General features: G+C 46.6%; 1 protein-coding gene across 1 annotated transcript; it reads right to left on the bottom strand.

Moving 5' to 3' along the window:
* Nucleotides 1-2,033: 2,033 nt before the first annotated feature.
* SERTM2 (serine rich and transmembrane domain containing 2) lies at nt 2,034-3,183 on the bottom strand. Its single transcript, XM_088527650.1, has one exon. The coding sequence runs from the start codon at nt 2,615-2,617 to the stop codon at nt 2,339-2,341; it is 279 nt and encodes a 92-aa protein (XP_088383776.1). The 5' UTR covers nt 2,618-3,183; the 3' UTR covers nt 2,034-2,338.
* Between the last annotated feature and the right edge of the window lie 18,669 nt (nt 3,184-21,852).

Here is a 21,852-nt window from a genome sequence, read left to right on the forward strand (position 1 = left end):
AGCATTTCCACAGGTAGTTCTAGTGGAAGCCTAATGTGATTTAAGGAAGTGGTAACTTTCGAACGGCGCATGGAGAAAATAGAGAAGTTGTACAAGGCAAGCCAGTACTTGAGCCTGGGCCAGCCTGCATCTCTGGTGCCTGGAAGATGGACACGCACTGACTTTATCTGCATATGGTTTTGCTAAATATAAATGGCATTGACTCACTCCGGAGAAGTCTGCATTAGCTGAGCGAACGTTCAAGTCCCCCATTACACAGAATTTGGTATCACAGCACTGATAATAGCACTTCTGGAGCAGCCACTCCCAGCTGTGGCCCCTGTTCTCTGGGGATGTCCGTGTGATGGTCCCTTGGCAGAAAGGGCTACCTGCCGCCTGCCTTTTCTTCCAGCGAGACACGGCTGAGCTCGGCACGCAGGCAGTGCATTGGGCTGCTCAGCTTCCCTCACACAGTCCTGTGCTATGGGGAGCACAGGAAACCTGCTTCTCTGGGGATGTGTGGATTATAAAAGATGCTATATAAAAGATGCTGTTCAATATGAAGAGGCAATTTTCAAACAGTTTTGTATTAAATACAGCAATGAGGAAAACACCAGTCCTTCGTGTGCACCAGCCATATCCAGCATGGACATTTCACATCATTTTTTCCCCATTCTCAGTCATCTGAAAAGCCAGATTCCCAGTCCAAACAGCTGACCCATCTGCAGACTTGTAAGGGTAAATACAGAAGTTATGCAAAGCGCTTGAAGAACCGTTTCTTGTTACTGTCACAAGCCCATGGAGCTGGTGTCAACTCTAATTTTAGCATTGTTTGTGTGGGGGGAGTTTGCACTTTCCAGTCTCATAGAGAGAGGGGAATTGGCAATTAACTGTGTATAGAGGGGAAAGCACCAGGGGATTTTATCACTAAACTAGAATTAGACCATGATAAAGAAGATAAACTGGGTGAGATCCATGCTTTTGGGGATATAACTAAAACAGTCTCGCTCATTTTATTTCTGTAAGAGGCAGCAGCTCTCCCAGAAGTGATGTGCCATATTGAATTCCATCTTTCCCATCCACAGGAAGACAGCACATCTCTGTATAACTTCCTTAGGTGGAAGGATTGGGTCAGATTGTTGTTTCATAAATTTAAGTAAATATTTTTTCCTTACTGTCCCAAATGATTAGAGAGAATATTTGAATCCAGTTCTGTCTTTTAGTGCTCTGCCAGTTTGCTTTCCATCTGCATGTTCCCTATATGACCATGTCCAAAGCTGTTCACGCTGCTCATTACTGCAGTGCCAAGTCCTGGCATTTCTTCAACTTTCTTTGGAGGAAAACAAATGCAAAAGTTTGGAAGAACTGGTCTATTTCCTGAGGAGGAAAAGCCAACATAGTTATGAGAGCAAATGTTACTCTGAATTTGAGCTCATTAGGAGGACAGTGTTGGTTCGATTCACAAACTTTGCATTGCTTTTTAATTGCTGAGTGATAGCAGGAAAGCTGAAAGATATGAATGTATTTGCAGTCAGTCTGTATAATGGAAAGGAGAGCAAAAGAAGAGAAGTAGATGGTTTTACAACATTTTTTTCTTCTCTCACTGCTGATACTCCCTTTTTATTTTAAACCGTTATTAAGGTTTACTTTTATTTTCTTTCCTTTTGTAAAAGTGCTGTCTCTTTCTGGTATCTGGCATATGACTATTCACTGTCTGGTTTTTAATGTAGAAAGGAATAGCGCGAGCGGGCGATGCACACCCGCCGCACAGGAGCACTTGTGCACTTCTGAAACTCCGTTGTGGGAGATGAAATTCACCTGGAAAAAAAGCAGTTTGAGTTTTTCCTTCTTGGATGGGAGAGATGCCTGGGAATTTCCAAACCACCGATCATTTCTTTATGTGGCCCGTGGGCTTGCTGAGCTTATACCACTTCACTTTGTTGAGTCAACTCTTCACAGGCAAAGAATTTGAGGGCAGAGAGAGAGGTCAGCAAATACAGGCTCCTGGACACACTCTGATACGCGTATGTCTGTTTTTTTTTTTCATCGTCACTACTGTGGCTTTTACCATTTGTTGTGAGGGCTTTTAGAGGGATATGAGCCTTCCCTGACAGCAGTGGGGTACCACAATATAATTTTTACTGAGGGTGTTGCACACACATTGCCTGAAGTGCCAACAGCCGGTGGGTCCCAGCCAGTCAGTGTCTCAGTTGCCTGACACTCTCCAGACATTCTGTGCTGCTGTTGAGGGTGGTGCAGTAAGTTGCAGGACTCAAAGGCCAGCCAAGACCTTTTCTAACACCATTTTGCTGAACAATACAAGTTTCACAAGGCCAGAACGCTCTGTACTCTGAGGCCTCTAAGTGCTGGGAATCCTGCTGTTCATTTCCACATCTGTGAACTGCTGGGCGTTCTCGGTGCTCTCTGGAGATGTGCTGATTGGGGAAATAACATGCTTGAGGCGCAGGAGCATGGTGAAAAGCAAGATGAGAAGAATAGAGAGCAGTGTTAAGAACAACCCCACATACATGTACAGGCTGGAATATTTATCTGCTGTTGTGTCTACTTCTGTAGCCAGAGTTGGGAGGTGGACACGGCCAGTCAGGTTTCCACGGAATTTAAAGTAAATCTCAGTCATTGCTCTCTGTCAGCTTTCGTCCATTTTCCCTATTTACCATCAAATTCCCTGTCTTCCCTCACCAGACTCACAAAGCAGGGCAAGAGAGGAGACTTGGGCCGAACTGCAGAATTCAGCAGGAAATGCTTCTTCCTCTTGGCCCCAGAACCGCTGGATGACCCAGACACGCCCATTGCATGAGACAGGCCTTTAAGATCATTTTTCACTTGCTGTTATAATGACAGCAAACATTAGACTTGTGTTTTATTCTGACATGAGGCTTTTATTTTGTCCTGAAAGCGCAGTGGGAGGACACCTCTTTTGGTAGGTGATATACTTTGGGCCTTCTCTCAGATTGAGCTGCAAAGGGTTGCACAGCTTTGCTCTTTGTAACAGTTGTTTTTTTTTTCCGAACAGAATGAGTGAGATTTCTGCCAGCTTCTCCCACAGCAGGTGGTTTATCCTTGCAGGAGCTGGGGAAGGTTGTTTTCTCCTTTGCCAGTCTGTTGGGGGCTTTCTCCTCTCCTATGCCAGGGTTTCTGTTGCTTGCTTAAAGTGTATGGAGTTTTGAGTTACTTGTTAGGACAGTCAAACGTCATCTTTCTAAAAGGAAAAAAGAGAGAGAGCAAGAGAGAAATAAAACCAGGTATCAAAATAACTTACGTATCTTTAGAACAAATAGGAAATCAATGAATTTAATCTCTCATCTCCTCTGTGAGACACCTGGTGATCAGGAAGATGAGTATTTAACTTTGAGGGAGACCACGCAAATCTAAATGAAATGGTCTCCTTTCCTACCACTAACTACTAGCGTCCTGCGAGCAAAACCTATTAGAAATGGGGAAATCCTAACATTTCAGCACATTGGCTACTTCTAGATAGAAACAGGAGACCTAAATGCTGAAATTTCTCCTTGAATAGTGCGTCCAGAAGCATCGTGCTCTGCTTTGAAGAAAACAAAAACACACAAAACTCAGAGAATTTTGGTTTTAGCTGAAGCAAAAATTATGCTGAAATAATGCAGTCAATTCTAGTCTTCACTGCATACACACCTAGATGGGATATAAGTAGAATAGTATTATTATGGTAAAACATGACAGCATTGATTAAAATGAAGCCTTAGGTCAAAGTGATGTTCTCTGGTGCTGTTACATAAAAGATTTCACCCAAAAGACACATTGCTACAAAACACTCTGTCTTTGGCAGGGCTTCAGTTCCTGACATATGGCTATTTTATTGACAGTGTTTGGTTCAGTCCTACCCATGTGCCCTGCAGAGGGAGGTGGTTGAGCTCAGGAGGGCTGAGGCATCAGGGAGCTGCTATTGAGTTTTCCTGACAAGCGAGACAGACCTTGCTGCATGTGGTGGGGAAACATCTGTTGTCTGGAGCTTTTCAAGAAGGGACCCTGAGACTGTCCACACTGTCTTTACCCGGGTTGTTTGCACAGGGCAGTTTGAGTGCTTATCTCAGCTGCGATGTCTTGTTGGTTTGACAACACGATTTCTTGCCTGTCAGATTCCTGCTCTTCACAGACCCACAGGCAGCAATGCTACATAGGTAGTGAGCTTTCCTCTCGCTTTTAACTTAGACTAGAGAGGCAGGAATCTTGAAGGGTATTTAGAATAACCATTTCCCAAAGCCAATGCCTGGGGACTGACGGTCCATCAACCCAGGCTATGATGCCTAAACACTAAGTTCTCAGGACTGACCACGTACAATCTCCAATAGGCTTCAGTCAGGCACGCCTGGGAAGCCAAAGTAGAGTCCTGGAAATGAGAGGTGGGTTTTCTAGAGTGTTCAGGTCTCATCAGTGTGATTTGCACTTCCAGTATCCCCTAGGTATCTTTGAATATTTTTCTCTGAATCTCTGTGGGCAGAGGGGCTGTCAGATTACCCAGCAATACCTGTGGATAACTAAAGCGAGCCGTCTGCATTGGAACTAGCATTGCAAATGTCACACTTCAAGCCCAATGAGTATTTTACCCGCAGATCATAAACTTCCCCAGAAACCGAAGGTTTACAGGATACATGGAGAAATCCTTACAAACCACTCAGGTAGCGGTATCATAAAAAGTGTATTTATGAGGGGAGGGTCATTAGCAAGAACCTGCCACAAGTCTAGAGAATGCCTCAATTTTCAACCCCCAGCCATGAAGTTTGCAGAGTCACATCACTTGTGAGTCAGAAACATCAGTGTGTGTAAACCTGTGCTGCTAAACTATAAAAACATTGTCATTAGTAATACAGTGCTGACATGCTAATAAGAAACAAAGATTTTCCGGTTTTGTTCAGTGTGGCTGCCCACAGGAACCAAGCAACATGTGCCTAGTGTAAGAAGCAGAAGACAGGGAGGGGGTTGGTCATTCCATGGAATTCATGGCTGCGGTGGAAAGAGCTGTGGGGTGAGGTGTGCTTTGAGGTTGAATGGCAGCCCAAGGGCACTGGCCTACGTGCCTGGTGTCTCAAGACCTCCATCCGTGAGCTGCATGAACGGGGGATCTGTGTTTACAGAGCTCCTGCAGCCTCATTCTGTGGGCTGTGGCATTGACCTGGGCTGCAGGATGAGGGCTAAGGCAGAAGCAGGGGATGTGAAGGTGAAGGTTTTGGTACAGCCAAGCCCAGGTACATCCTAACTGTGTAATTTTCACACTTCGGATATATAAATGGAAATTATTTCCTGAGAGGAGTATTCTTATATGATATGTTAGGTGGGAAATAGAGGATATGAAGAGTACTAGCTGCACTAAACCTCTGCTTTCACAGTATTATTTCTTTGTTGGTAATGAAATGCAATCAGTCCGAAATCTGACATATGCTTGAAGAAGGTACAGGGCAATGTCCTTGCCCATCTCATCTTTATTTGCTGAGAGCAAAAGCCAGAGCTGACTTCACTTCTTAAGGAGTGGAGAGCCTAATGGCTTTACATGCTCCATAAAATTAGACTACATATGCTAAGGACATTCATTTTAAGTTCAATAATTAAGCACAAGCGAAGACCGTGAATTAACAAAACTCTGCTGGGCACTTATTAATAAAGGGAACGGACTGGAGTAGAGCGCATTAGCACTGCGGTTAGCAGCACAGCTTCCTTTCTTTTTTCTTTTTCTTTTTTTAAGTCTCAGCTCTAGGACTGGGGCAACAATCAGCCCCGTAGACTATTAAAAGCTGGAAAAGTAACTACATCTTTTCCAGAAATAAATCAGTAGCTCCAGTCAAACGCAAGGATTTTTGCCTTTCAGTGCGACGGTTAGCTGAGTGAGCATAGCTCTTTGGGTGGTACTAAAGGGAGCAAATGCCCCTTTTGGCATAGGAGCTGGAGGGCCATAGAGACCAAGTCATGGGCAGGTAAGTGGGAGCACAAAGAGCCTGCAAACCTGTGCATGAAGCAGACAGGGATTCAAGTTCTGTTCAACTCGGAACATCTGAGGCAAAATCTCCCTGGGTACCTGACAAACCCCAAGTCCACTGACCAAGAGAGAAGTAGATGTTTATAATGAAGCAGAGCAGCATAACTAGAACCCAAACTCCCTGTGGTCTAAGCTGTTGATCAGGATTTAGTCACTCTTCTCTGGCTAGACACGACATCCAGTTCGGAGCGGTGCCAAGCACGGTTAGTGCTCACTGATGCTCAGCGCATACAGGCTGATTCCAAGCAGACGTTTCTTTTTTAACAGTTTGTGATGGTTTTAAGCAAGGTTTAAATTAGCAACATATTTAATTTAAGAAATAATGGATAATGAAAATAGAAGCTCCAAACAAAAGAAACAGGGTTGTTTGTTTGTTTGTTGTTTTTTCTTAGAGTGTCCTAGAGACAGCACATTCATTAGCCAAAACTTCAATGGTGCTGAAATCACCACCCTCCCAGTACAGCTGCCAGGGGATGGGGGACTTCAGTATCTCTCGAGATTTGGGCTATTTCTATGAAGCCCACAGAGCCCAACGACAGACTCCCTGAAGACTGTTTGGACAGACAGCACAAACTGAACTTGCAGCTGCAATACACCCGCTTTCTTGCCTATTTGCTTCCTTTTACTGTCATGAGTTTAAGTGCTACTTCCCAGCAAGGCATCTCTGAAAGCAAAGGCAATTCTTTGGAGTTCACTTCTGCTTTTCCACCCAAAACTAAATCTACTGCCGAGAGGTGCGTGGGACAGAGCAGAGCAACTACTCCTGTGTATGTTCTGCGAGGCTGTGAGCTTCACCCTCTCTTAGCTGGCTGGCAAGAGCAGAGATGTTTCTTTCTGAACACAGACACTATCAGGTGTATTTTATCTGGGGAACATCTACAGAAAAAAAAAAAAAGCATTGAAGAAATGCAGGCAAAGCATTAAAGTATCAAATCCATTCAGGGCTTGCATTTTCTCCAGGGAGGATCTGGGGGAGAGGAAAGGGAGGGTGTCTCTTCTTTCAGTGGCAGACGGTATTTTGTGTTTTCATGCTTGAGTGCAAGATTATATGTCAGTACCTCAGCTGTGGCAGTGCATAGGAAGAGAGAACAGAATAAAACAGAGTTACCTTTCGGAGCAGGCAGGGGTGTTGGGACTAGACATTTGAGCGGCTGGTTCAGCCCCTGAGCTTCATGGTGCTTTATCTAGGAGCATCTCCTCCCAGGTAGTGGGTTTGTGCCGAGATCTGCTGTCTTATTGCTGGAGTCGGGATGCTGCCTCTGTAGCAACAAGCACACCAAGTGACTTTCCTCTATGCTGCTCCTGAATTCACGTGGCTCAGTGACAGCGAAGGCTCTTACTGCAGGTCCTGGGCTGCCAGCTGCAGGTCTGGCTGAGAAGCATCATTGGGGATGTCCTTCCTTTGCAGGCAAGACGAGAGGGGAGCGGGGAGCCCTCGTTTCGCCGGCACAGCCAGTCCCCTCCCTCGGCAGCGGCAGCGAGCGCATCCGGAGCGCCTAGCACTGTGTCTGCTGCGGGGCCAGGAGGGAGGCTGCGAAGTTTGTGCAAGGTTTGCTTTAACCCTTTGGTGCTTGCAAGCAGGAAATGAGTTAGATGTGAGCCAAGGGGACAGGGTATCAGTTTCTGTCTCTGGTTTTCTTCAGGGTAAACAGATTTTTATTTCACGCCTCTGGGGAGGGGTAGTTGGGGAAGGTTCCCAGCTGGGCTCTGTCTGGAGCCAGGGACAGACATTATGTGCCAGCTGAGACCCTCAGGATCAGCCCTAAGCTCTGCAGCCCTCGTGCTTTTGAGGTATTTTTGTGTGTGCTCTGTGCCTGATGCTCTGGGCAAGGCTTGCATCAGGGTTGGGTTAGAGGCCATCTCTGCCTAGGGGAGTTTGCAACTGTGCGTGAATAAGCATAACCCCAGTTTTGCTGTTTTGTGGGCAAAAATGGTTTTCAGCAATTAACAAATGTGTGAAACAGAGGTCTACCTACAAGGCTGCCCAGGAATGAAGCAGGAGGAGGCAAAGTCAGCGTGAGAACCCGCCCCAGCACAATCCTTTTGATTGCCAACCCTTTTGACCTGCATTTCTTTGCTGTTCCAGGCTGATAAGAATATTATGTGACTGTTATAGCTCTTGCCCGAGGAAGAGCAGACTTGGTATCAATGGACCTTTGTAATTTCAGCTGTGTGAATGTTTCAGACAGGGGCCAGGGGAACATCCCCTTTCCTTCCCACAGAATGGTTGACTCTCTGGGAGCAAAGGCTGGTTTGGGAGCCTTGCAGGGGGTCTTGGGGACAGGCTGGCCGGTAGGCACGCAGGCTCTAAGCACCGCGCTATGCACAGCTGTGTGCAGCTGCATGCGGCTGCGTGGTCTGTGCTGCCCATGCCCCTCTTCCCCATGTCCCCGTCTCCCAGCAGCTGGGTTGGCTGGGGACACAGCACGGGGCGAGCCCCTGACTTGTGATTTGGCTGGTGGTGGTTCTTGGTGCCCGGCGGTTGCCTGTGCGCTTGGGCGCTGGGAACAAGGGCTCCAGACAAGAGGATTTTGTTCTCCTCTCCGCATTTCCATTCAAAACTGTCTCCCCTAAGTCCCTCTTATCCTCTTAGGCCCACCACAGTACAGCCTGAGTGGAAAGGCCAAAGGCTTATGGAGCTGTACAGCTCTCGTCCTCCCACTGCTTCTTCAGGCGTGGGGATAGGGTGGAAAAGCTGCATTTTATGTCCATCCTTCTAATGGCCTCAGCCTCCGGAGGCAAGTTGCACAAGCTGAATGTATGGTAGGAATGCAGCACTATTCACATTAACTGACGTGGAGCCCCCAGAAAAGCACAATTCCCCCACTTCTGCAGTGGGCTGAGCCCCCTGAAAGCCTGGCCTTGTAAGGCAGCTTTGATTGCTGATTTCATTTCACATTTCCTTTATTGTAATACCATGCCTGGTACCAGGATTGCAGCCTGTGCTGGAGATACTGAATTCCCTGCTCATCACATGGGAATGAAATACCATCATAAATCAGAAGGAAGACTAGGTATATTCTGCCCTGGAATCTGTACAATTACTCTTGTACAAACAAAGTATCTGTCAGCACTTCCAAACCCTGCACACGCATCCTCTTATTTAAGCAGAAATTAGTGAGCTCTGTTTACCAGGAATAATGTTCCTGATTGAGTTATGGGACCCAGAAGAGGCAAATCTATGTGGAAAAGCTGTGATCCTGCTTCTGAATAATGCTAATGAGCAGCACTGAAATGAAAGGCTCTCTCTCCCTTTGCCCGTCCATGCAACCCAGCCTCCCTGCTCAGCGTTCTCTGCCTTTGTTGATTTTGCAGTAAATTATCTCTCCCTTTTGTAGGACGGAGCTGCTGTTTGCCGGATGGGTATGCTTAGATTCTTGTTTCCTTTGTAGCTCTGTATAATAAAGACAGATGAATTTTAGATAATGCCACAATTTATAGCAGCTGAGGCTGATGAATGCTTGACTGACAGATTCCTGAATTCCTGAATTACTGGGAGTATGTAAGGCTTTCTCTCTATGTAAATTCTCTGACCAACCAAATGGTAAATTTGTGCTGCATAAAATGAAGGTGTTCAAATTCCCCTTGGAGATACACAGAGATATGAATCCGGTGAAAGTTATTTTTCAAGCTGCTGTTGAGAATTTGGGGGCTGCTTGGGTGCTTTCCTCTGCATTATCTGACCTGCGTGCTGAGTCCTGCATCGGATGTGCCATTTCTTATGTCCTTCTCACCACGGTCCCACAATTCAAAGAAATTCAGATTTGACAAAGAACAAATAAGATCCCTGAATGGTTGTTAGCAGGCAAAGTCTGTATTCTCCCATGGGGATTCTTCTGTTACCAAATTCATGAACCCTGTGAACACAGTAAGTGCTTACTTTTCTTCTCTTAGAGCAGCTGCCCTGCTCTGGGTAGGTGTTCAAGCTCCGGCTGGATGAGCGTTCGGCTGTTGGGGCCACAGTGCTGGGCCGCGGGGCTGGCCGTTTCCCTGGCTGCCGGCGGGTTGAGGGGACATCATCCCTTGGCCCGGGGGACACAGGCAGCCCTGCACTAGCTGGCCCAGGCACCAGCTCAGCAGCGCCAGCCTCCAGCAGAGTCATCGCCCACGGCAGGAATGACCAAGCCTTGCACTTCTAGCGTGTAGCTCTGCCGCGGTGCTACCCACAGGCTCCTTAGAGAGGTGCCCAGCCTCTCCTCACCCTGTGCACAGGGTAGAGCTGACTTTGTAGACGGGTCACTTGGTAAAAGACCTGTCCTTTGCCCTTGCTCCTTTCCTCATCCCTGCCATGGCAGCCATGCCCTCTCAAAGGCTATGAGCACTTGGAACAAAAGGTGATACCCTATGGAATTGACACTGAAGCAAGTGATGACACTTGGTGCTCTTTGTCTTAGCAGAGTGGAATCTATTGTGAAGACGTTTTTTGAATATGTTTTGATCTTATAAGCATGGTACTGAATGGCAGGTAATCTTGTACCTCCAACATACATGTGCAGAACATAAAAATCATATATGAGTAGATTTTGAATCAGGAGTCTGTAAATTTAGGTTTGCACCTTTAATTGCTCATTCGAATTTGGATGAAATAGGTTTAGCAACCACCATCTTCAAAGGAGAAACACCACAGTCCATTGGCTGGCAACCCTGAAAGCAAAGAGGATTGCCCTGATCTCATTTCTTACCTAGGCCGCTAAGGGCCCCAGACAAATATACTGATGTCTCCCTGCTTCAATTCCTTTGTACGAAAAGGGAAAAGTTACTGCTTCCTCTTCCTAAGCAGACTGTTAGTACAAAAGGCTACACAAATGCATATGGTCATATGGCTGCTGCCCCAGCAGAGCCGAGTGCCTTTGCCCCATGCATTCCCACACAGTCTTGTTTTGCCCGGTACAGTGTGCCTGGAATTGCTTGTGTGGTTGGACTAAAAGAGATTCGTTGTTTTGAAAGGCTTCAGGCTATTTTGACAATTTGGCTTTGTTTTGAACTTTCGTCGTCAAAAATATTGCAATCCTTCAGTTTATTTATAGAAACTAATTCTCTCACAGATAACTGAAAATATTCAGCCTGGTCTGATGTTACTGCTAATTTGTAAGGAACATTTCTAATTTGATTTACTCTTGTCAATGAAGGGCTGCATTGTCCTGCACAGATTTCTCTCTGAAACAGTCCTAGGCTTTGTCCTGAGGAGCGACCTTGGGAAGGATGTTGCAGATCCCCCGAGCGGTGTTAACACCACTTGCAGAACAGACGTGCTGTGGTCTAGGTAAGTTGATGAGAGCTACCTCAGGTAAGGCTGGTGGCACTGAGCAGGGCTGTATGGACATGCTTGGAGCAGGGACGACCTAAACAGCAGGTTTCAGCTGGATCCAGACTGCAAGGATTCACCCTCCACCAAAGCCCCATACAGCAACTATTGGGCCTTGGCAGAAATTAATGGAGCAGTGAGGCAGGCACAGAGCTAAAACTAGCTACTGTGGTCTGTAACCCAAAGTCCTGAGTGTTCTAGTTTCCTCTGCAGTAGGCTGGTTCTTACAACAGTGCCTATTTTTAGGGAGTTGAGCACAACTGCCAGACCCAAGAGCTTCAGGTGAGCCTGGAGAAGCTTTGGGATGTGCTGATGATCTGCTTTTGGTGGCCAGTTGCTAAGATACACCCTGAGAGGTGCTGGCTTGGCAGCGAGCCGCTCTGTGTTCGTCGCTTGAAGTGGGCGCTCGTTTTGGCGCTCATTACCCTGGCGAGTCTGGGGCCTGTCTGCCTGGCTTGCCAGAGGATCTTAGCGTGACTGATGGCAGCGCACTGTGAGGGCTCACAACTGACCCTTATTTCCGCAGCAGCATAATGGACTGGTTTCCAGGTTGTCACACTGCATGACGGACAAATAATCCATATGGACAGGGCAGCATTTACCAGGAACTAGGTCATCCATAGGACTTTTTTTCTTCCCATTTGTTGCCGTTTGCATGACAGGGCTGGTGTGCTGAGGCTTGACATAGACCTCAGCAACAAAACCAGCACCTTTCCTGGAACTCTCTGTGAAATGTGCATGTTTTCCCCTTTGGTGCTCAATTTGTTTTTCATGAAATTCTGGGTGTGCTTGGTGGCACCTCAATTTCATTTTCATTCCCACCGCATTTCCCTGCAGCCTGGCCCCATCCTCTGGCTGTGGGCAGCTAGAACTGCCCTCAGTGTTGGCTGACTTTGCTCCATGGACAAGCGTGGGGGTCAGTGCTGAGCCAGTGACTACACGATCTCGCTGTCACCACAAAGGCTGTCTCTGCCTGCCTGAAGCTGGGACCCTCTCTCTGCAAAGAGCCCTTTGACTCCCGTGGGCTTCACACAGATTTCTGCCTACAGGAACAGCTTGCACAACTGAGGCTGAGATGTGATTCCCTGAAAGGTGCTTTTCACAGCGCAGATGATGCTCAAGAAGGTTTCACATGCAAGCAAACTTGTTAAAACGTGTGCCCCTTCTCCTGTTACAGTCAAAGGTACCCCCTGAACTCGTCAGGCGGCACTGTGACTGCAAAGCTGATCACAGAAAAGCTTTTTCCGCGGAGTTCAAATCCCGAGCAGAACTTTCCTAAAGCTGGAGTTCACTCTTACACAGAATGGGATTTTGGTCTGAGCCCAAAGCTAATATGCTCAAGTATTCACTAACATAGTTCTGGCAGGGACCCATGAGACATAACTTTCAGACTCTTCAAAATATGAACAGATCTTCCCTGAATGCATTTGCTAACCAAATCCTACGAATCAGATCATAAAGCTGAATGCACATGGGGTAGAGTATGGGGAACCCTAGCTGCAAAACAGTTAAACCCTTCTCCAGAGTCCCCGATGTCACATTATTTACATGATTCACAGTTAACAGATGGGCTCGTGCCTATATTCGGGGTGAATGGTTTTTCAACTGCAATTGTTAAATAATATTAACGACAGTTTATACTGAAAGGAAAGCAATTTCTGATGACCCCATTACATCATTTTTTATTTCTTTGGCTTGTTTGTTTTACTTCCAGTCTTAAGGAAGAAAATCCCTTTTCTCCGTCCTCATTTACAAAATATGCAGCTGAGAGGACTCTGCCCACCCACACACTTCAACATTTCAAATGTCAGCATTTCCATTCAGGGCTGGATGAACTCTTCTTAAACCCTTCTGGAGGAAATATGGTGGAAATTCTTACAGCAGGGGAGTGGAAAGCGGTGATAGATGCAAACACCCAATCTCTGCCCAGACACTGATTTTCAATGTAATCTTGAAAAAATCCTTTCTTCTGTCCTAGTAGTTCTATACAGGAGATTACAGGGCAGAAATCCTGAGCCACTCTCAGTTGTGCAGAGTTACAAATTTTAGGTTAAAAAAAAAAAAAAAAAAACTTTGCAAATGATACAAAAGCCTATGCTCCTTCATGTTACAAAAGAAGGCATTGGGGTAATTCTCTTAATCCACCTTGAAGGAGTGACCCTTCCCAAGAGCAGAAGTCCCCCTTTTGCCATGGCTCCTTCTTGCCCCAAGCCATCAGCACCATAACAATGTGTTTGATGTATTTGGTGATTTATTGACTGAAAAGCAGATAAACTGTTATCATTCAGCTCAGATGCAATAGCAGGAACCAAACATCACCAGTGAGATTGGGTTAGGAACGGATCTTGAGCCCTAGTTCCAAACTGCAATCCCCAGTTGGACTTTCAAAGCACTGAAGAGGAGGAAGAGCAAAGAAGAGATAAAAATAAAGGCACTATGAAGACAAATGAAGAACAACTGCCCAGTGTGACTCTGTGTTTGTGTTCCCGCCCTAGTTCATCGAGAGCCTCTTTATACAACTTCTTTGAGCATCTGCTGCTTACCACCAGCAGTGGAGACAGGATGTCGGCGTAGGCAGACTCTCAGTCTGACTTGAGACAGCAGATCCTACATATTTATGGTAAACCAGGGGTGTTGCCATTTGATGCTTTCTTTTTTTTTGTGTGTAATAGCAGTCACAAGTTCCCTCTTCCCCAGCCTCTGGGTCAGTAACAGAACAACCTCCCTTAGCTCACTGGCGAGTTCCACTTAATTATCACTCATTTCTGGTGAAGCAAACAATAAGTTGTCACTGTGTCTAACATGCCTGATTATTAATAGCCAGCCTTGCTCCCACTGCCAGCTTCTGTGCTCTCCTGTCTATAGGATCAAGCTGTTTGGGAAGTCACTGTTCTGTGAAGAGACTGGACAAAAAGCTTATTGAAGATCCCTTCCTTTTTATCAGAAGACTGGTCAGTCTCTATTTATTTTTAGCACATTATCAACAAAAGTCGCTTTATTGCTTCTCCATTCGTGGGTCAAGACATCTTTTTGAAAGTGATTAACAGCTCTGTGCAGAAACATTCACCATGGCACACATTCACCATCCTGCATGGCACACATGAAATGCTCTGCTTGGTCCTTTCAGGACAATCCTGAAAAGAAATACTTTACAGAGGCCGTGCTGTTTCTGAACACTGTTGGTGAAGAGTAGCCTTTCCTCTGGCACATCCCTGTTACTTTCTAAACAGCAGCTTCATGTGCCCAGATGAAAGGACATAAGGACATTGTGGACCGGTTTTACTCTCCAAGCACCCATGTAGCTCCCACCGCAGATGCAGAGGCATTCAGCCTCTCCCTGACAAGAAAGAGCTCTAGGAATTGTTGAGTCTATTATCAGTATCTGTCCAGTACTGGTGCTCTTCTTTGCAAAGCTTTCAAATGGTCTATTTTTACTCTTGGAAAAGATAGTAATTCACTATCTAACCAGCTAATGCCAGCAAAATCCCCCTTTCCAGTTCCTAGGATTTTAGTCCCATGCAGTGAGAGGAAGGCACGTTATCTCCTTGCACATACAATTCATATTAACATTTCCTCCTACTTCAGCTGTGCTTCTAATGACAAACTCAGCAAAAACAAGAAGAAGACAAAAGTGGGAATAATGCAGTGAGCATCAGGGTTACTTTTTATTTTCTGGCAGAGGCATCCCCTGCGTGTGTGTGATGTTCTGGCCCCACAGCAGGGGTCAGTCCTGTAAAGATTAACCTAGGAATAAATGTGTGAATTTAAACAGAATTTCAGGTTAGGGGATTGGACCTCTAAGGAATGTCCCTGCTTTAAAATGAGGAAATCTCGGTTTCAGAGGGCTGGGAGCAGACACAGAATCGACAGCTGTAAGACTTCTCCACCAGTCTATAAAAGTTTCAGTCTGCAGATGAGTGCCTGGCTGGGCCGCACGCGGTCCCTGCGCGGAGGGGCTGTGCTTTCCAAGGCACCGCTCCAGCTCCGTGCGCTCGCTCCCAGCACTCGGCTCCGCGGAGGAGCTGCCGTGACCGTGAGCTGGTGGCTCCATCCCAGACGCTGCTGCTGGCCCTGGACCCGACTCGCAGGCCAAGAGCCCAGTCCTTGCCACACTGTTACAGTGGGCTTGGCAGCTCACGCTTGTGGCTCCACAGAAGCCTTGTTAGAACCTGCTGGCAGGCAAGGTGTGTGTTTGTACAAGGAGAGAGGGTGGCTGCTCTGGAATTTGCTTAGATCCTCTACTCTGTTGAGGACCTTAGCTGTAGTACTGGTGCCCTCATAACCACCATGTGCTTCCATTTCCCTCCCATTCCTGATAACTCCTCCTGTCTGTCGTCCATCCTCTTCCTTTCCAGAGCTCTCCCCTCTACCCTTAGGCTCGCAGGCTCACAGGAGCAAAGCCAATCCATGGCAACATTCACATTCCAGTGAGGAGGTCACACCAGCAAGGACTGCAGAAGGAAAGCAGCAGCGGGCAGCTGTTTCCATTTATTCACATGTAACCTTCATAGTGCTATGAGCAGAATATTAAACAAGGTTTTAGCGTCTGCTTTTTTGCTTGGTTGGGTATCAGCCAAGTGCTTCTGAATTTCTAGCTTCACTAGCTGTCTGCATATCTCGTTAGCAGGGTTAGCTTAATTTTTATCACCAACAGCAAAACCCCAGCAGCTCTCAGCCCCTTTGCAGCATGTAACTGTTGGCTGCAAGTACCTGATTTTTGTGGCTCCTGTTGCCAAAGCACAGCACAGGCTTTCTCCCATTTCCCAGGGACAGGAGGGAAGCTGCAGACTGTACTAGAGTGAAAAGAGCTGGTCACTCAGGAAAATGAATGTGGCTCTCCCTTTATGAGAAAAAGAAGCAGCAGCAGCAGCTTTAGCCTATCTCAGCTAGGTTTTAAGCTAGATCTCCTGGTTGTGGAGACAGTGCAGAAATTTACTGTCTGATTCTTGCTGACCCAGGGTCACACTGAGGTGTTCGTGACCAACCTCTTGGCATACCAAGAGGCTACCATGTGTGCTGGGCTGCAGCTCCTCGAAGCTTCCTTCCATCAGCCAGGTCAAGCTAAGCTCTCTTTCCTGCTGCAGGTTCTGGTGGATAGTGCCTGCTCCAAGTGTGCAGCTGGTTGAAAAGGAAAAGCAGGTGAAAATACTGTACCGGAGGAGACAGATGGAGTCTTATAACTCCCACATTTAGATGGGTACCTTCCCACTGCACCTCTTTGTACCTCCACCCAGCAGTACTTGGGTGAATGTCCTCCCTTCCTCCTGAAAATAGAATTAGCAGGAAAGAAAAAGCCTCCTCTGACTCCCATCACAGCAATTTTCTTCATGCAACACATTTACCATGCTTCAGCCAGTCTAGTTTTAAATAATGCAGGTGCCACCAGTTAAGAGGAAACAGCAGAGGTGAAGGGTATTTTTGGAGCTAGCAGTGATTTTGCTGTGGACAGTTCCTCTGATGAGGCTTTCCATCCATTTCAGTGATGTATTGTGAATTCTGCTGTGCGGAAAAGTCCAGCCCCCAAAGAAGGCCTGAAAATATTGCAATGTAATAAACTCTGCCACTTGAATTGAAATTATCTGGAAGGAAATTTTAATCTCTTCCTGACCCAGCTGATGATCTTCTTTTACTAAGTTAGAGCAGGAAGATTTGAATTTCTCTTGCCCTTTCAAATTTTTAAATATTCCATTTCTGTGGCTATAATTACACAAGTTACTTCCAGACTGTGTAAAATCTACCTGTATTTGGGATGCATGGCCTATCATATAGGGCCTCTCTTCTGCTATTGCATATTTCCAATAGTCTGGAAAACTTTCGTTTTAAAACAAATGATGACACTAGAGATTTCTTTCCTGCTGTTCTTCACAGAAGAGCATAGTGTCAGACCTTGCCGTAAGACGATATTCACAAATGAATAATTCCTTTCAAATCAAACCTGCATTTAGCACACTTGGTACATCAGTCTCTACATTCATACATTTCTATATGCAGAAATCAGGACTATCATCCTATTTTGCCTGGGCAGTGGGATATTGAGATCTTTCTCATATCTACTGACATTTAACAGTGCTCTGTTGCCCTGCTTGTGGCTGTCACAGCACATTGGATTCATTGCCAGCTGAGGAGTGGCTTGTTTTATGAGCCTGACAAGAAACACTGCTGTGTCTGAGGTACTTTGGATAATTCATCTGAAACAGAGGGTGAGTTTCTTGCACAGGAACTTGGTTGCCTGCCTGAAAGTACCACGGAGAAGCAGTTGACGTGACTGCACACGTACATTAGCCAGTGCGGCTCATCCAAGCAGCCGGAGGAGTGTTTCAGTTATTGGGACTTGTCTTGCTGAGGTTTCAGTACACTGAAAAACCTCCCAAACTTCCACCAGCCCAAGCACTGTTTCCGTTTTCCAATGCACTGCCGCTTCCTTCTCCTGCAGCCTCCGAGCCGAACCGTGTGTCGGAGCGGATGGAGCAGTGGAAGTAGCATCCCTGCTGAAAACACCTGGCAGTAAAAACAGAAGCCCATTTAGGTGACTTTCTATCTGTCTGTGTACAGAGCCTTAGGACTTAGCGGCAGTGACGTGATTCACGCCACTTGTGACTTGTGCCTACAGTGGATTAGCTGTGGGGAGTAGTGGGAGGCCAAGCCGAGGGCTCTGCAGAAATAAAGGCTGTCTAAAATAATGCAACATCTTTCAACTCGTTGAGGTAAAATAGGAATAAACTGGAGTTAAATTTAAGTGTTATGCTGATTAGTGTCACCTGGAAAGCAAGGTGCTATTAGATGGCTGCTAGATGAGGTACACTTGGGGTATCTGTTACTTTTATCTTTTGTTTACTTAACACTGCTGTTTCTCACAGAAATCCAGGGAATTCTGCCAGTTTTCATGCAGTTGTGATCAAAACGATTGAGTTTATCTTTTCTTTTTGGACACTGCGTGCCTGCAGACTGTCCTGCCTAAAATAAGGTTTTGGGACCCTTCATCTTCCTATGATGCTTTGCCCTGGGAGCTTGGACAGCTTGTACCTAATCTTGCAAATACCTGCTAATAACATACCACTTCTCCCAGAAATGGTTCCTATACTTGGTGGTAAGTGGAAAATTGGTACCAGTTCTGGGTGCATCCCTGAGCTTGGCCCATCTATCCTGGCTCCATCCCAGACACTTAATTTTCAGTGCCTCAGTGAACTTTGCTCTTTCTTCTGCCTGATGTGCCTTTAATACCCCTGATGGCAGACTGTTGTCGTTCTGGGGACAAAAGTGGCCTTCGGTGATTAGTTTTTGTTTGAATACTTTCATTTGCACATTTATTTCTACGTGGCAATATATATGCCACTACACCACGTCATGGAAAAGCCAATGCTTAGCAACACAGACCATTACAAATGATCGTAGCAAATGACCTTCCCTTAATGATCTTGGCCTCTCATCTCCAGGTAAGAGGTACGACTGCAGAGCTGATATTTCCCTCAGGAAATGCTCTGTCCCTCTTCTGGTTCCTCCCTCCCCTTCATTTGGAAAATCTTTGATAATTAAATCAGCACAAAAGCAAGTGATCTGTTGTTATAATTCATCTGGTAATTCAGCCGAAGCCCCAGGTTTCTCTTGCACAAATGAAATTTGCTCTGCTCACAAAAGATCAACTCCCCAGCTACCTGCGTACTCACACTGCCCCTCTCCTCATTAGATGGCTGAAACCAGCAAAGCGGGGCCCTCTTTCCAGCACAGATGGCCTTAGGGAAACAAAAAACATGCTTTTCATTAAAGAGGTCCTAGATACGCCCCCATAAAGAAGAGAGATGCATTTGTTTCTGGAAGTATATGGTACAGGAGCTCCTTGGTCATCTAGTGTCGGCAGCGTGTCTTGTTCCCAAGCAGGGAGCGCAGGGAGAGAAGATGGGCTCCGCTCTGCGCTGGTGACCTTGCTTCTGCCTCTTCTCTTACATCACCTAGCTCTGTGCCTCTCCGCTTCAGTGGGTTTTGCCTGAAAGAACTGCTTGAAGTCTTAGTAACTGTCTCCTTGGAGCAGACGGGCAGCCAGGCTGGGCTCGGAGGGCACCGTTCGTCCCTGGCTGGGACAGTTGTCCTGGAGTTGGCAGGGGGCACCTCGCCCTGCAGTGCCACTTCTCCCACAGCAGCACCCACAGAAACAAACAACCCCCCTGGATATGATGCTTTCTGTGGCTGATGGCTTCAGATTAAGCTTGGATTTTATTTTACATTTTCCATTAGCTGGCACAGTGGTGCTGTGGCTGCCGGCTCTGCACCATGGCTGGAGTGTCCCAGTGGGGGCTCAGGAGGACTCGAGGATCCTGCGGTCCCCACAGACGGCTCGCTCCCAGCTGCCACCTCCTGTCCGGGGGCGGTCGATAACAAACCCGCATAGTGCAACCACGAATCTCCAGGACTACAACAATTGTCTGTGTTATGAGTAAGATTCACAGAAAATGGACAAGGGAGAAAACATGAAATACAAGTACCGGTGGCACTAGCAGGGGGTGGCAGCGATAATGGAAGAACTGCCGAGCAGAGAAGTGGGCTGAGATGGCAACTGTCTGTAGCTGACAGTGCAGAGCTACCGAGACACAGCAGCAGAGAGCACAGCTAAAATCCAGGACTCCAAAAGCTGGACTTAAAAAGGACCTGCAGCTGCATCAGCTGCTCCCAGATAGCTGCTAGGTGAATGGGAGGAGCAAACGTCCACAAATTTTGTCCTCGCAAGTCCTGGACTGAGAGAGCCAGTTGGAATCATTGTTCCTCCGGGGACTTTGCTTTCCTTGCTTCTGTTATCTAGATTTTCCTGTTGGGTTGGACTAGTTGTCAAATTCACCGCATGTGATCATACTGTGTGATGGAGTGACTGAGTTGGTGGGGTGTGCAAAGGATAAAAAGAACAAAGCAAAATCACCTGCAAACTCTTGTTTGCTTAAAACACTCCAAATCCCCAGTTTTATTTGCCTCTGAGCTCAGGTAAGTTTGGGTTCATATAATAGAAGCAGCTGTGGGTTTGCACTGAGGGTTTGCCTTTATTATACTAAGAAGCTCCTCAGCTTCCTTGGCCACGTGGGCAGGCTTTGCGAGTGAGTCATTCAAAGGCCAGGGCTCATTTTTTATTGCCAGCCATCTCCGGGCTCAGACCAATGTCTGAGATGCAGAGGACAGAACCACACTGATTCCATTTACATCTGTATAATCCATATATTGATGAAGGGTTTGTTCAGTTCTTGAGTGCAGGATCTGGCTGATGCTTAAGCTCGCAGCAATAGCAATTTCATTTCCTTCGAGATTTCCGCTACTGAGAAGGAATGGATTGACATGCTAGAAGCCAAAAATACCAACCACATCTTCAGTGTGTATCCCATTATGTTGTTTTATTTGGTGTTAATACTCACTTGAAAGCAGCCATGAGGTCCAATAAGACAGAATAAGCAGGAGGAGCCACCAACAACTGCTTTGTACAGGGAATGCCAGGTGAAAGCTTCTGAATAACCTCTAGGATTCATAGTTTCTGGGTACTGTCAAAGATCTCATGGCACCCAAAAAGAGAGTTATTTATAAAATTAGAATGGATTAAAAAATTCCCCAAACTTTAGAGTGTGGAGGAGCCAGTAACTATCTGGGGTTGAGAAACAACCCATGGGTAGGTTATTGCCCAGGTACTGTCCCCATAGGTTTAGCAGCTTCAGGAACAGCTGCCTGGCTGTGTCCGGGACAAACAGGACCAGGAACCCTGATCCGACCCAGCCTGCGAGCCTGTGGCTGCCACAGCAGGGTTTGTTGATGGTGGTAGGACATTTCCTCCCTAGAATCAGCCTGAGGTAGCACATTTTACTTTGGGGAAAAGAGCTTTATTTATTTATTTATTTATTTCATCTAAAACCAGCTCGCATGTTTGCCTTACAGAGAGGACTTTGTGCTCCCCAGCTTCCGCAGAAAGGCATCAATAGAGAGAGCGGCAGTGCTCGAGCTCTCTGCTGGCGTGACTCTCACATGCAGCCTCCTAAACACTCCAACAACATTTTTAAGGAGCCTGAGGGAAAGAGGAAGGAAAAGGTGGAGACAGAGCAGTGGGAGGCACTCAGAAGCCTTGACTTTTCAAGCAGCACAAGCCACAGGCTGGCCAATGTCCTTGCGTGGCAGAGGTGAGCACAGCTGCCCTGTCGCTGGAGAGAGCTCACATCAGAAGAGCCCACAACAGAGAAACAAACTTCTTCCCAGGGGACTGGTACAAAACTGAGACACTATTAAGGCATTTCACTTTATTTACTACAGCCTGATCCTGAACAATGCCCTGGAAAATCAGGACAAATTATCCTGCCCAATTTCCTCTGATGAGCCCCACCTGGCCTCTGCTCTCAGCCAATCCTTGCGGACAGGCCTCGGCTTCAAAGCTATATAGGGCCTTGGTAGCACAGGCAGGTGGCTGCTGCTGGGCTCCAGGAGCTTTCTGTGCTGGAGTAAAAAGGAGTGGCCACTTGGAGGGGTTTTTTTAGTAGGTGGTAAATAGGGACTTTTTTTTTGTTATTATTACTGTTTTTGGTGCCAT

The sequence above is a fragment of the Tinamus guttatus genome, unplaced genomic scaffold (assembly GCF_059628265.1).
Source record: "Tinamus guttatus ecotype Peru unplaced genomic scaffold, ASM5962826v1 Tinamus_guttatus_pri_ptg000287l, whole genome shotgun sequence".
Classification (NCBI taxonomy): Eukaryota; Metazoa; Chordata; class Aves; order Tinamiformes; family Tinamidae; genus Tinamus; species Tinamus guttatus.